At 39.4% G+C, this 12349-nt stretch overlaps 1 protein-coding gene across 1 annotated transcript in view; it reads left to right on the forward strand.

The window, feature by feature from the left end:
* Positions 1 to 12349, forward strand: part of galnt9 (polypeptide N-acetylgalactosaminyltransferase 9) — a 95683-nt gene that overhangs the window by 3264 nt on the left and 80070 nt on the right. The window contains exon 2 of the mRNA XM_020590512.1: positions 9871 to 10051. Coding sequence (XP_020446168.1) covers positions 9871 to 10051 — 181 coding nt within the window. The remainder of the gene's footprint in view (positions 1 to 9870; positions 10052 to 12349) is intronic.

A 12349-nucleotide genomic window follows, 5' to 3' on the forward strand; every position in this document is an offset into this window, starting at 1 on the left:
CCAACAGACCCTCACAATACGTTTGGGTCTGCCGAGTCTGTCCAGCTTCCTCCCCCACCATCGGATCCAGCTCACCACCAGGTGGTGATCAGTTGACAGCTCCACCCCTCTCTTCACCCGAGTGTCCAAGACATATGGCCGGAGGTCAGATGAAACAACCACAAAGTCGATCATCAACTTCCGGCCTAGGGTGTCCTGGTGCCATGTGCACTGATGGACACCCTTATGCCTGAACATGGTGTTCGTTATGGACAAACTGTGGCTAGCACAGAAGTCCAATAACAAAAAACCACTCGGGTTCAGATCGGGGGGGCCGTTCCTCCCAATCACGCCCCTCCAGGTGTCACTGTCGCTGCCATCATGAGTGTTGAAGTCCCCAACTAACTAATCAACATCATGCTATTAATATATATTATATTAAAAAGGCAAAGTTAGTGGTGAGCCAGTGGTCTTTAAATATCTTTTATTTAATTACATTTAGGGCTGCAGCATATTATTTTCATTCAGTGATAAATCCACTTATTTTTTTTTCTCAAATAATCCATTGGTCTCCTAAATGTCAGAACTGTTCTTCACATTTTCAAAGAGCTCAACATAATGTCTCCAGATATCTTGTTAAATCTGACTGACAGTCCAGAAATATCACATGGACAGTCAGAAAAGGTTCCTATTTGTGAAGCGGAACCAGCCCATTTAACCATTTAAAATGACTGAAATGATTAAATTTCTGATGACTGACTAATCAAAATATTGATTCAGCTCTAACAACAATGCATGTAAATAATTTCACAACATTTCTTTTTTACTATGAGCTACAGTTTCCTACTATTTTCTATAACATTTTTGTTTACCAATACAGGTTTAAAGGTCCAATAACACTGCCTTTCTTGTAAGTGACTTGAGCCCAAAAGCTATTAATACTGCGGCTTTGTAGGATCACAACTAAAATGTTCTCACACCAGTGGGACTGCAGTAGTAGTGTATAACAGATCCTAATGCATCTGCAGGGGGTTGACGGACTTGTTGATCAATAGCAACGACTCAGTTCAGCTTTTTGCAAAGTTGATTCTGCCAAGAATACACTTTTGAAACAAGACTTTTCATCCATTGGGATTATAAATCAAAATACCCACCCCCTCACAGCAATCTATGAAAGCTAATATGATTTTACAGATTGATCTGTCAGTAATGCTAGTCAGTTTCTCTTTACTAGTTTACTGTTCTCTCCTGGGAAACTGTGACTTTATCATCTGTCTAAATTACAGGCTACTGTAGCACAGGATGAAGGGGGGTTGTGAGGAATGGGTGTGCAGTCGGAGGCAATTTCCTCTTGTGTTGTTGTAGCCTGATCACCAGTAGAGGTCACATATATCTTACGACCCCTTTAACTAGAATTCAGCCCCGCAGAAAAGTGTTAAAACCCCAAATTCACGAACATACAGAAAATTTCCCTTCATTGCTGAAGGTGCAATATCCATTCTCAACACACTGTGAGAAAAACTCTGGGGCTTGACAGTCCATTTGACTGTTTTCACAACAGTCATAGTTAAGGATGTTTCACAGCTTCGTGGCCCTAAAACAGTGCCACTGTGGATTTCTACTGCCTGATCTTGTTATTATGCCTGAGCTTCGGCATCTCTTTGAGGGTGAACTCTGTCACTCTGAGTTATGCTTGGCGTCTGGCATCCGGCCAGCAGGCATTGCCTCTTAAAAATGAGTCCTTTCAGTCTCTTAGCTTTATATAATCCCATTGACAAGTCAATCCAATCCAATATTACCATACAATATTATTATATTGCTGTGTCTGCAAAATATTATCTGTTACTAAATTATTATTTGTGAGGTTGGGTTGTCCTACTTAAAAGTGTGTATGAATTATATCAGTTTACATAATACAACCTTTGAATGGTTGAATGTAAAACATTAATTTGCATAATTTTATTTGTATGCGTTGTCAGTAGAGTGTGAGTCATGTGTCTTTTTCCCTGTGTTTTGACTGGAAGGCTTTTGCCTGCTCTAAGAGCCAAAAGAGTTCAAGCTTACTATGTCATTTGGTGTTTGTTAATGAAAATTACATCAGCTTTATAAATGATTTTCAAAGTGACAGTGCCGCACAGTTGTACCCTAGTCGCGGGGACACAATGTGCAGGTCTTTCACGAATGAAGAGAATAACAGTTGATTGTGGGCTGAAGAGAGGAACGAGCTACGGTTCAGCTCCACAACCTAAGTGCAAAGCTGGCACAGCGTGTCGCCTGCAAGTTAATGTAGGGCTGCAAGTGAATAAAAGCCTCTTGTTCTGGAATCTGTTTAGAAATATGTCATGATGAAGATCTTACATTCAGTGCCAGACTCTGACACAGAATTTGCAATTGAGCCCCACATGACAAATGGCTTCATTCATTCATTTAGCAAATGCAGTTTTTAAAAATCAGTTCAATTTTCATGACAGGTTCAGATATATAATTCACAAACAATAACTACTGGCATAAATTTCTTTCTATGCAATCTAAATGAGAAACAGAAAATGGAATCATTTGCAGTTACGCAATTTTTTCCTTGACAGAGGCATTCTGTACCCAGGAGTGCATACAGGCTGGCAACATTTGCTGGCTGTCACAATCCCTCCATGATTTGTCTTGAGCTTTTTAATGGCATACTTAATCATATCCTCATATCCCAGGTCACTGCCCCTTTTTCTAAATCGTGCACGGACCACAAATTGTATTCTATGGCCTCTGGGAATAACTATGGTGAGAGGAGGACTTAGCGTGCCAATAACTATTATCATGTCCGGCAGCGATATGAAGTAATTGCCCATTCCCTCTGCTGTTTACTGCTTACCAATGGCATGCCATGGGAGCTGCAGCAAGGCCCAATTAGATTTGAAGGACATAAACAAGTCGGAGAATTCTGTTTTTATGGTTGTCTGATGGATGGTCACTGGACTTCCAACAACAAAACAGCGGTCAAGCTTTATCTGCAGTCCATTCTGTGCAGAAATGAGCAACATGAGGGTTACCAGCAGTCACCCCTCTGCTGTGGATGCCACTGTCTTTGGGTAATCAGATAAGGGGGGGGTTAAGCTCATTAACAAGCTTATGAAGCTGCATTGTGACCTTCAGTAGTGCATTAGAAGCGGAAAATACCTCCTCGCTAGTATTTAGCTGCTGAAGCCCTGTGAGTCTGACTGGCCTAAATGAACATAGCACAGAAGTAAGATTAGCTGCCATTATTTGGAAAAAAAAGATAGATCTTTAACATCGTGTTGATAGATAAGAGCAGATTTTTTCATTTCTGGCTGACATGACAACTCTTGCTAGCAGATTTTATCAGTTGTAGTTAACTAGGTAATAAAGCTAATGTTAGTCTTAGGGTGGCTTTTGAAGTTTTCTAGCGGACTTGTTTCAAAATAATTTTAAAAAAGTAGTCTAAAATGTGCATTTATGGCTATGATATCTTATAAAGTGTAGACAATACAGTATAAAGCTAGATATCCTTGGCAAAAATATAACATCATTTGGCTTCTTATCAAACATACTGATTTGTTTTTTCAAATGATGCGTTATCATGTTCCAAGAGTAAAAGTTTTTAGGATGAGCTGTGCATGGTACGGTCTGCAGCTTACATTTTAGATGACAAGTGCACTTTTTAATCCATCCCTTGAACCTCTGCGCTTATGTTTTTGGTTTTGGAAAGGCTCAAAAAAAAAAAAGAGACCTCCAACTGTTTAAAATGCAGTAGCGGTACATTGTTTCAACGTAAGGGTAACAAACCTGCCATGAATAGGTACAGTTGCTAAACTTTGATGTCATGTCACTGTCTGGGGAAATATCCACTAAGTAAAAATCAGCATTCATTTTCTAATTTTCATTCTTACTAGGAGCGAATAGATGAACCCACCTTCTCATAACCTTTCTTCTACTACTCTAACAGTTGAAACAGAAATACTAAAAAACGCATGTTGCTAGTAACAAGTGCATGTGCTACTCTTCAGTTTGCTCCTCTGACCTCCGCATCATGTTGCATTGTTTGAGCTCTGCTTTTGTCCTGCTGCCTCATACTGAGGCTCTTGCCATCAGTCATGCATGTCACTACCAGCCTTCTCCCTGCGAGTAGGTGCTTATGGGATGGCAGCCCCACAGGCCCAGCTGTAACACCAGATACGCTTCTTATCTATGATGTCCAATTATGGTAAAGAAACCAGTGCTGCTTTTATGCTAAGCCTGCTGGGGCAATCACTTGGTGAGGAATGAAAAGTGTCACACTCGCTGTCTTCTACACTGACACACACTCGATCCTCTGACTGTATCTTAATGATACACATCACAGTGTGCTCATACAGTGTGTTGTTGTGCAGTGTGTGATTGGGACGGCTGCAGGGACACCACATCACAGCACAGTGAAGCCCGATGAAAGAAGATACACTCTAATAATGATATGTAAATGAGACGCTGGGCAGCAAAACAGTTTCAGAAACAGATAAGAATCAATTCTGCTCAGCCTTGAGGAATCATGATAATGAATTCAGCGACTCACCTGACAATCAGCAGGCAGCCACAGACAATAATGGCAATTTCATATGGAGTGAGCGGTCCTCTTATTTACACCGCTGGCCTAAACTCATGCAGTGATTAGATTGTTACTAGATGATAAATATTAATGATGACATCCAATGAAAGAGGCATATATGTCAGTTTGCTATAATTGACATTAATGAATTAATGGCTCATCTGCTTTTGATTGTTTTTCATATTGTTTCCTTTTAGACTTTTGACTAAATTTATTTACAACCAGTACTAAGGATGTAACCAAGCTGAATATCTGTGTGAATGTGATCAGATGGTTCTTATAAAAGAGACTTTGCCTCTCAGTGAAGCTATATCTAAAAAAAAATAGAAAAGAAAAGGAAAGAAGTAAAAACACACGCCTGCTGCTGCTGCTGCTGCTCAGAGGCAGTGGCTAAAATGAATGCAACTCTTCTCCCAGCTCTCAGTATTTTATAGATTTGTTTTGGCCTTTGAATGCTTTAAAACTCTCAAGAATGAGTTATTTTCTTCTTCCTAAAGAAACCTCTGAATCCCCAACCCTCCACTCACCATCAATATTTAGAACTCCCCTGCATCACTTTGGACACGCATTAATCCATTAGTCCACTCTCACTCTTAAATCATGCATTAAAAATTGGGTCATCTTTGAATGAGAGATTCTGTCTTATAAAGGTCAAATCATACGTATTCTGAAGTATGATGTACTGTATAATCTATAGGAGTTATGGGTCAAATGTCTCATGACAGAGGGATCTGGGAGAATGGATTGTGAGGAAGGAGACCAGACACAGATGTACACTCAGACACAACATGATTCAAACTGGCGTCTGAAGGTGTGAAGATTCACATCCAGCTGACACTTTGGATGGGAATGAATCCTGAATGGAAGAAGCATATGTTGGGCTGTAATTGTCTCATAGTAAGATGATGAAAGTACAATGATGCTTTTCAGATTGTGAACTCACATCAGAAATAATGAGTGAAAGAATAAGTCACAGGAAGCACATCAGCATTTTAAAGTTGTGCAGTCGAATACTTCAGGTATGATGTTTGGTTTGGTCATCTTTTTTTGACTGTAACATAACAGCCCACTTGCTGGATGCTTTTACACAGAATGACTCACAGGATCATGCATTTTTAACTCATGCAGCAGGAGTAGGGAATAGCTTTTAATCCTTACAGTGTTTATTCAATGCTCACGGAGGTACATGGTCCAGTTCTTCTTTGCAAGAGATGCAGAAAAAACTTCTAGTTTTGGGTGCAAGCAGTCAGTTTTTTGTCTTTTCTTTTTTTGTATGTCTTCTGGTTTCTTCCAGACAAATTTCACAAGAAGAAATGATAAAATACAGAAAACATAACAAAATGCATCAAAGCCGAGCAGAACAATGTAACTACTGCAAATGCCGACCAGGTGTGATCAAAACAGGTTGTCAGCAGCTACACAATAACAGCACCCTGCAAAACATCTCTAATGTTTTATAGATAATCACTTGACAATTTGCTGCAGAACTGTTTTAATGTCAGAAATACAAACTCGCCATCAGGAAACTGTTTCTCTAATCCTTAAACTTGTATTGAAGTGGTACAGACAGACAGCAGCACATCAGATTTTCAGGTCTTTTTCTGGGAGTATTCACAGCCTCTCATCCCATAATACAATTTCCTTCAATCAAACAGAGAAAGTGGAAGGCAGGGGGGAGCAACATAACACAGTGCCCAGAAAACAAAGCTGCCAGGCATTGTCCTGCTTCCAAGACTCATGCAGAGACAACGAGGCCCTCCAGACTCAAATCTCCAGCTCTGGAGGGTATCTGTGTTATTGTGTGACACGAGCCGTGATGCCAGATGGCTGGTCCGTGACGTGAACTCCACCCATACTTGTCAATATGCCATCACATTGGCTGGTGCAGGGCATGCTAAACCCCTCTTGTGGGAAAAGCCAGTTTGCAACCATTCAGTTCCAATTACAAATCTTCAGTAGCACCCGAGGATTTGAGGCCATCCAAAAATGGTGATTATTCCGCACTTCCTGGAGGGGTGAAGCTAAGAACTGAGCTCTTCATTGGTATGCACTGTTTACTTACTGTCTGTGTGTCCATCTGTTGATATGGAGAACAGACGCAGCTCGATTTTTCTGTCGAGGCTACACTGGGAGCTTGGCTCGCATAACAATTATCTGACATTATCCTGCAGTTCCATGGAATTTTAAATAGTCAAACAATAGTCAGGACTGTAAGGACAGATAATGGTAAAGCTGACAACATGCCCCAAGCAATCTCTGTATACTTTAGGCACTGTACAAGAATGTTTTGGGGTGTAGGTTCAGAGAAGGGGTAGGGGTATGTATTTATTGCTGAAGGGAAGGTCCTGGCTATTTTAGTATTTATTCCTTTTCTTGCAGTATTTATTGCAGAAAAACTGAATAATTTAGTAGGACAAAACAGATCAAAACCAAAGTATGACTTTTGTGCGTGCCATTAATCATCATGGTTTATCATATGCAGATGACAACAGCCATATCTCTGTGTCAGGGCTTTATTGTCTAGTACTAGGGCCAATATGTCAGAAGTTGATCCTTAATGTCAGTAACTGAACTTTATTTCCCTATATAGTGCACCGTTTTGTTCACTGACTTTCCTATGCTGTGCATTATCGCAAAGGTCTACAATATCATATCAAGTTAACCTATAATATAATGCTTTTCCAGCACAAGCCATTTTGATCTAGTAATGACGGAATAGAAGATACAGTATAATGCCGCTGAAGACCCCATTTGTTTATTCATTAACAACCGTTGTACATTATTTGTTTATTAGCTCTTGGTTCAAAAAAGCGACAGCAGCTGGAAGAACCAGAAAAAGCAACAGACCAGTTATGTTTAGCATCATGTTTGTGTCGCCACTATTAGGGAGAGGTTGGCGGACTGGGCAGAACTGAGCTTGTAAATCCAAACTGATCCAAAGTGACAGAATCATGCTAAGTTTGACCAGAAGATTTGCAAACAATATGAATTTTATTGGAAAAATTATCTGCATTGATAACATCAGCAAAATTTGGCATGATTATGTGTACAGCTAAAGAAAATTAATAATTTGGTGTGTGTTTACCCTCTAATGTGTGATTTGGGCTAATTAAAATAGAATAGAATAAAATATCTTTATTTTCATTGTACATTTTACATCTAAACTGACTGAATTTAAAAATATTGTTAAATGAACTGCTAATAGAATGATAATTTCATATAAAGCTTGAAATCAGGGTTGATATAAGAAATTAGAGAGAGATTTTTTTCTGGGTTAAGGGAAGAGTATAGAATAATATTAATAACCGTAAACAATACTTAGTTTTTGTTTAAAAAAAGGTCAAACATAAGGTCCCACCACCACCAGAGTAATAATTGTAAGTCCCTTAGAGGTCTGAATCAGTGAACAGGACTATTTCATATTTTAAGACGTTTTCCTTTTTGACACAGAACCGCCCCATTTTCTCACTTTTACACCACCAAGGTGATGGTCTGTTAATTCTCAGTCATAGGTCATTTTAATGAGAGCAGAGAGGTTTTCTAACACATTAAATCCAGTGCTGAATTTTAGTTATGTTAGAACAAAGCAGCCTAAAATGATGTGGCTAACCTAGGATTGGCCTTCATTCAACACTAAGCCCACGAATAGGCAATCTGGCTGCTCCTCGGGGATTCTTTGTGGGATAAAAGGACCTGCATGGAGCAAGCACTGTTTGAATAACCACTTCACGGTCATGGTGGTGCTCCACACGGCTTCTATAATGCTCCTATAATTAACCATATAGAGCCATTAGGGGCTCAGTGTAACATCTGGTGGCTCATTGTTGGACATGTGTCTGTAAAAATCACAGGTTTTTTTTAAAACAGAGTCTTAAATCTACTAAGTCAAATTAATTTAAACTATATGGTCATGGTGTTTTTATACTGAACTGAAAAAGGTGTTCACAATAAAGCAAGAGGATTTTGACTACCAAAAATGGTTATCATCTTTTAATATGTTCATTTCCAGTTTCTTCCTTTTGAAATGTAATAGGTTGCAAGTTACTAGTTACCGTGTTAAAAATATAATAAGTAATGTAACAATTTTAATTACATAATGAAAGTAATGCAACTTATCATTTTTAATTATTTTTCTAAAAACTGTTTAATACCAGGCAATAAAATTAAGAAGTTCTAACACAACTTTCAACCAGGCAGTGTAAACCTCATAACAGTACTCCACACTGATTACTGTCCAACTGCTATTACAGTTTCTTCAACATAACTTCAGTTACATAATATCTTACTTATGAAACATGCAGCCCACTGAACAGGCACCAAGCAAAACCCTTTTCTGATTTCATAAGGAACATACTGTTGCATTTCCAGCACTATAAAGTGCTCTTGTCTGATAACATGGCCGCTTGCCTTGGTGTTGTCGGCAGGTCGCAGCCAGACTGCTTAGAGCAGTCAAATCACGTGTTGATTTGGTTGATGGTGCAAAGTCAAACAAGAGAGCCAGTCAAAAGCAACATTCAAATCTTAAGACATGCTGCCAAATGAATGGAGCCTATCTAGACACAGAGACAGCTCCTTGTAAGCCATCCTACCCTTGATGCTGTTATTGGTCCCAACGGCTTTGCTGACCCATGTTGTCTGGAAATATGCCAAAAGAAGGCGCTGTGCAAGGTGAAAAGATGCAAAGCAGCAAGATGAATGTTCTGTAGTTATACAGTATAAACATTTTACAGAAAATATGTAACCCTTTTGTAAACATTTTGATTAGTAACTGTAATTTAATTACATATTTTTCTCAGTAACTGTATAATTACAATAACATTCATTTTGTAATATAAATACATTAACTAGTTACATATACAGTATGACTGTCCTATATGATTGTCTTTCTGGTGTTTTTCTTTTTCTTGACAGTTGTGACTAGTTCCATGTAACTAGTTACTCCCTCACACCGTGTACAGCTGTGCACCATACATTTTCTCTGGTCTTTATCGTTGGCCCTTGTACCAATGTGTCTCTCCCCTTCAGCTCTGCTATGCTCATCTCTGTGATGTCTATGCCCATGTTGGTGTTTTGCAGCTTTTTCATTGACAGACAGTGTAATGATGCCCTATGGATGAGCCCCGCTGGGTCTGTGAGCTGCCATACACCAGTCTATTCACACTGCTAGAGAATTGCAATCAGCCTCCCTTCTGCATGGCCCCTCTTCTCACCTGTCACTCCCTGTTCTTTGCAAGCATGTCTGCCTCTACACATGGCCACATCTGTATGATTGTCCTTCTGGTGTCTCATTTTCTTGGCAGGTTTGGCAAAGCCCATGGGGTTGGTGGAGGGACCCGGAGGCCTTGGCCAGGGGGGAGCTGCTGCCACTCTCGGAGGGGACAGTCGCGATGCTGAAGGGAAGTACGAGGAGTACGGTTACAATGCTCAACTCAGTGACCGCATCTCCCTGGACAGGAGCATCCCCGACTACAGGCCGAAAAAGTATGTCCACTTCCTGTTCCTCTCCTTTTCTGTTGTGTATATTTTCCTCTTAGCTACACCTAAGATCTCTTTCCCCCTGGCAAGGTTGTGTAAAGCTAGAGACTAAGTGGAAGGCTTGCTAGTTTAATCCCTGCAGCAGTTGATGGGCTTTAGTTTTGTGAAGGCACACAGTGTACTGCAGGTCTTCTGCCAAGAAACTGGCATATTCATCATGTATGCTGGTTTTTTTCCCTCTTCTTCTTCTTTTATTTTTTATTGGCGTTTCAGTGAATCTCCAAAACATTTACTGTGCCAAAATAGAAGCACAGTTGAAATACAGGGTGTGTCAGAAATAATTTTGCTTTTTTAATGCTTTTGCTAAGCAAAGAAGTCTGAACAGAATCTTTTCCACAATTCAATAACTTGGAATTGAAAATTCTTGGGTTTAAAGCCCCTTAGGAAAAATATAAGGACATTCATACCAGCAGCGGTATGAAGAACTGTCAGCATGCACTTAAAGGGACTTGTTTTAGCAGGGAATGGTTGGTGGATGGATTTGATGCAACATGGTAACCAAAAGAGCATTCTTCCCTAATTTTAAATTAAGGTACTGAACATTTTTTAAATATTGGACCCCTTACTGAAAACTCTGGACCCAGTGAACTAGCTCTACTGCTAGTGAGCTAATCTGCAGCATGCTTACTGCAAATTCACCATCACTGGCTGTGTAAGCTACAGTAATATTACAGTGTTACCTTAAAGACTGCACTGGCTATCGCATTAACAATATGGTTTTATAATTTATAAAAGTACAATAAATGCATTTCATAAATAATTGATATTTGCATTTGATGTTGTCCTTTTAGTACAAAAGTTACTGTCAAAAACAGATATTTCTGTAATACAGGATGCTAAGATAAGCTGTAAAATGGTAGGGTCATATGTGGGTCTGTTGGTTCGAAATGAGGATGTGTGTCACCCCGTGCAGCGGTGTGTTTCACTGATGCGTTTTTAGTCATTTTTGAACAACAGTGGAGGTTTATGGCAGAGATGAATAAGCTAATCCTGGCTGGAGACTTGACAACCATGTATAGAAACAATTCATTGTTGGTTTAGGTTTCTGTATTGGAAGGGCTGAAAATAGCAATATAAAAATTTGCCAACTTTATCCTTTAAAAACATTCATTTTGCACATGTACTAACCCCCAGGAGCTGATCATCATACATGTTGATGTTGCATGTCAAAATGTACAAATACTTGTCAGGTCAAAATAATGAAGCTGTGCTGAAGAAAATGATACCAAACACTAGCACGTTAAACATATCTTCATGTATATAAAGGTAAACTCAAAAATATAAAAATAAATCTGCCAAAGTAGCCAAATATATTCCAAGAATCCTAAGGGCTAAGGTAAGTTAGCTTGTTACAAATCTTTATTTAGTTTTTTTCTTTCTCATGACGATAATTTTTAAATGATTGCAGTCAGTGAGAAGGTAGGAGAAGGTAGACTACTGCTTCGATAAAACTAAATAGAAGAGTAAAACATTACAAGCTGATTAAGAAGCTTTACCACATTTTTCCCTTTGTGGTAGAGAGGTTTTTTTTTATTGTTCAAGGTTCTGATAATTGGTTTATTCACTGACAACAGTCAGATACTACTAAACAGTTGCCTACCATCACCTTCTGCTGTGTCTGTCTGTCACACGACTCCTTCCCGATGAAGTGGTCCTTTGAGAATCTCCCTCTTCACAAGCTACCCTTGCTTTCAGTTAGTTAGTTCTTGTTAGTTTTCACTTACTTTGTCTTATTATGTCTTATTGCTAACTTCACTTTGCCATCTTCCTCCCTCCTCCTTCTGTCTCAACGCAGTTCAGTTTGGCCACAGGGTATCATGGGGGTTCTGGTTATGAAGGAGACCCAGTGGACAAACACCCTTAAAGGACTGTTTTTCTAAATTTGATATTTAGAACGTGAACTATGATTGTGATAAAGTGACTGATGGTTTGGGGAGGAGGGATAATTGGGGCTGCCAGTGGCATTTATATCACACAGAACAATGGCAAGAAGTAGAGATACTGAGAGGAAAATCTGGTGGCCAAGAGAGTTTTCTGAGAGCTGTAGCGGGGATAACAATTCATTTCATCCATACTGCTTTGAGCTTTTTTATGTCTAGAAAAAAAAACGACAAGAGTGGAACAGGGAGGAGGAGGGCAAGTAAAAAGAAGCTTGCTAATTAATACATCAGCTCAGAGTGTCTGTGGAATGTAAGGGTTTTAGGAAATTCCTGTTTTTGACAAATTCCATAAAAAGTGCTGGTG

Source organism: Monopterus albus, unplaced genomic scaffold (assembly GCF_001952655.1).
Source record: "Monopterus albus unplaced genomic scaffold, M_albus_1.0 scaffold12.1, whole genome shotgun sequence".
Lineage (NCBI taxonomy): Eukaryota > Metazoa > Chordata > Actinopteri > Synbranchiformes > Synbranchidae > Monopterus > Monopterus albus.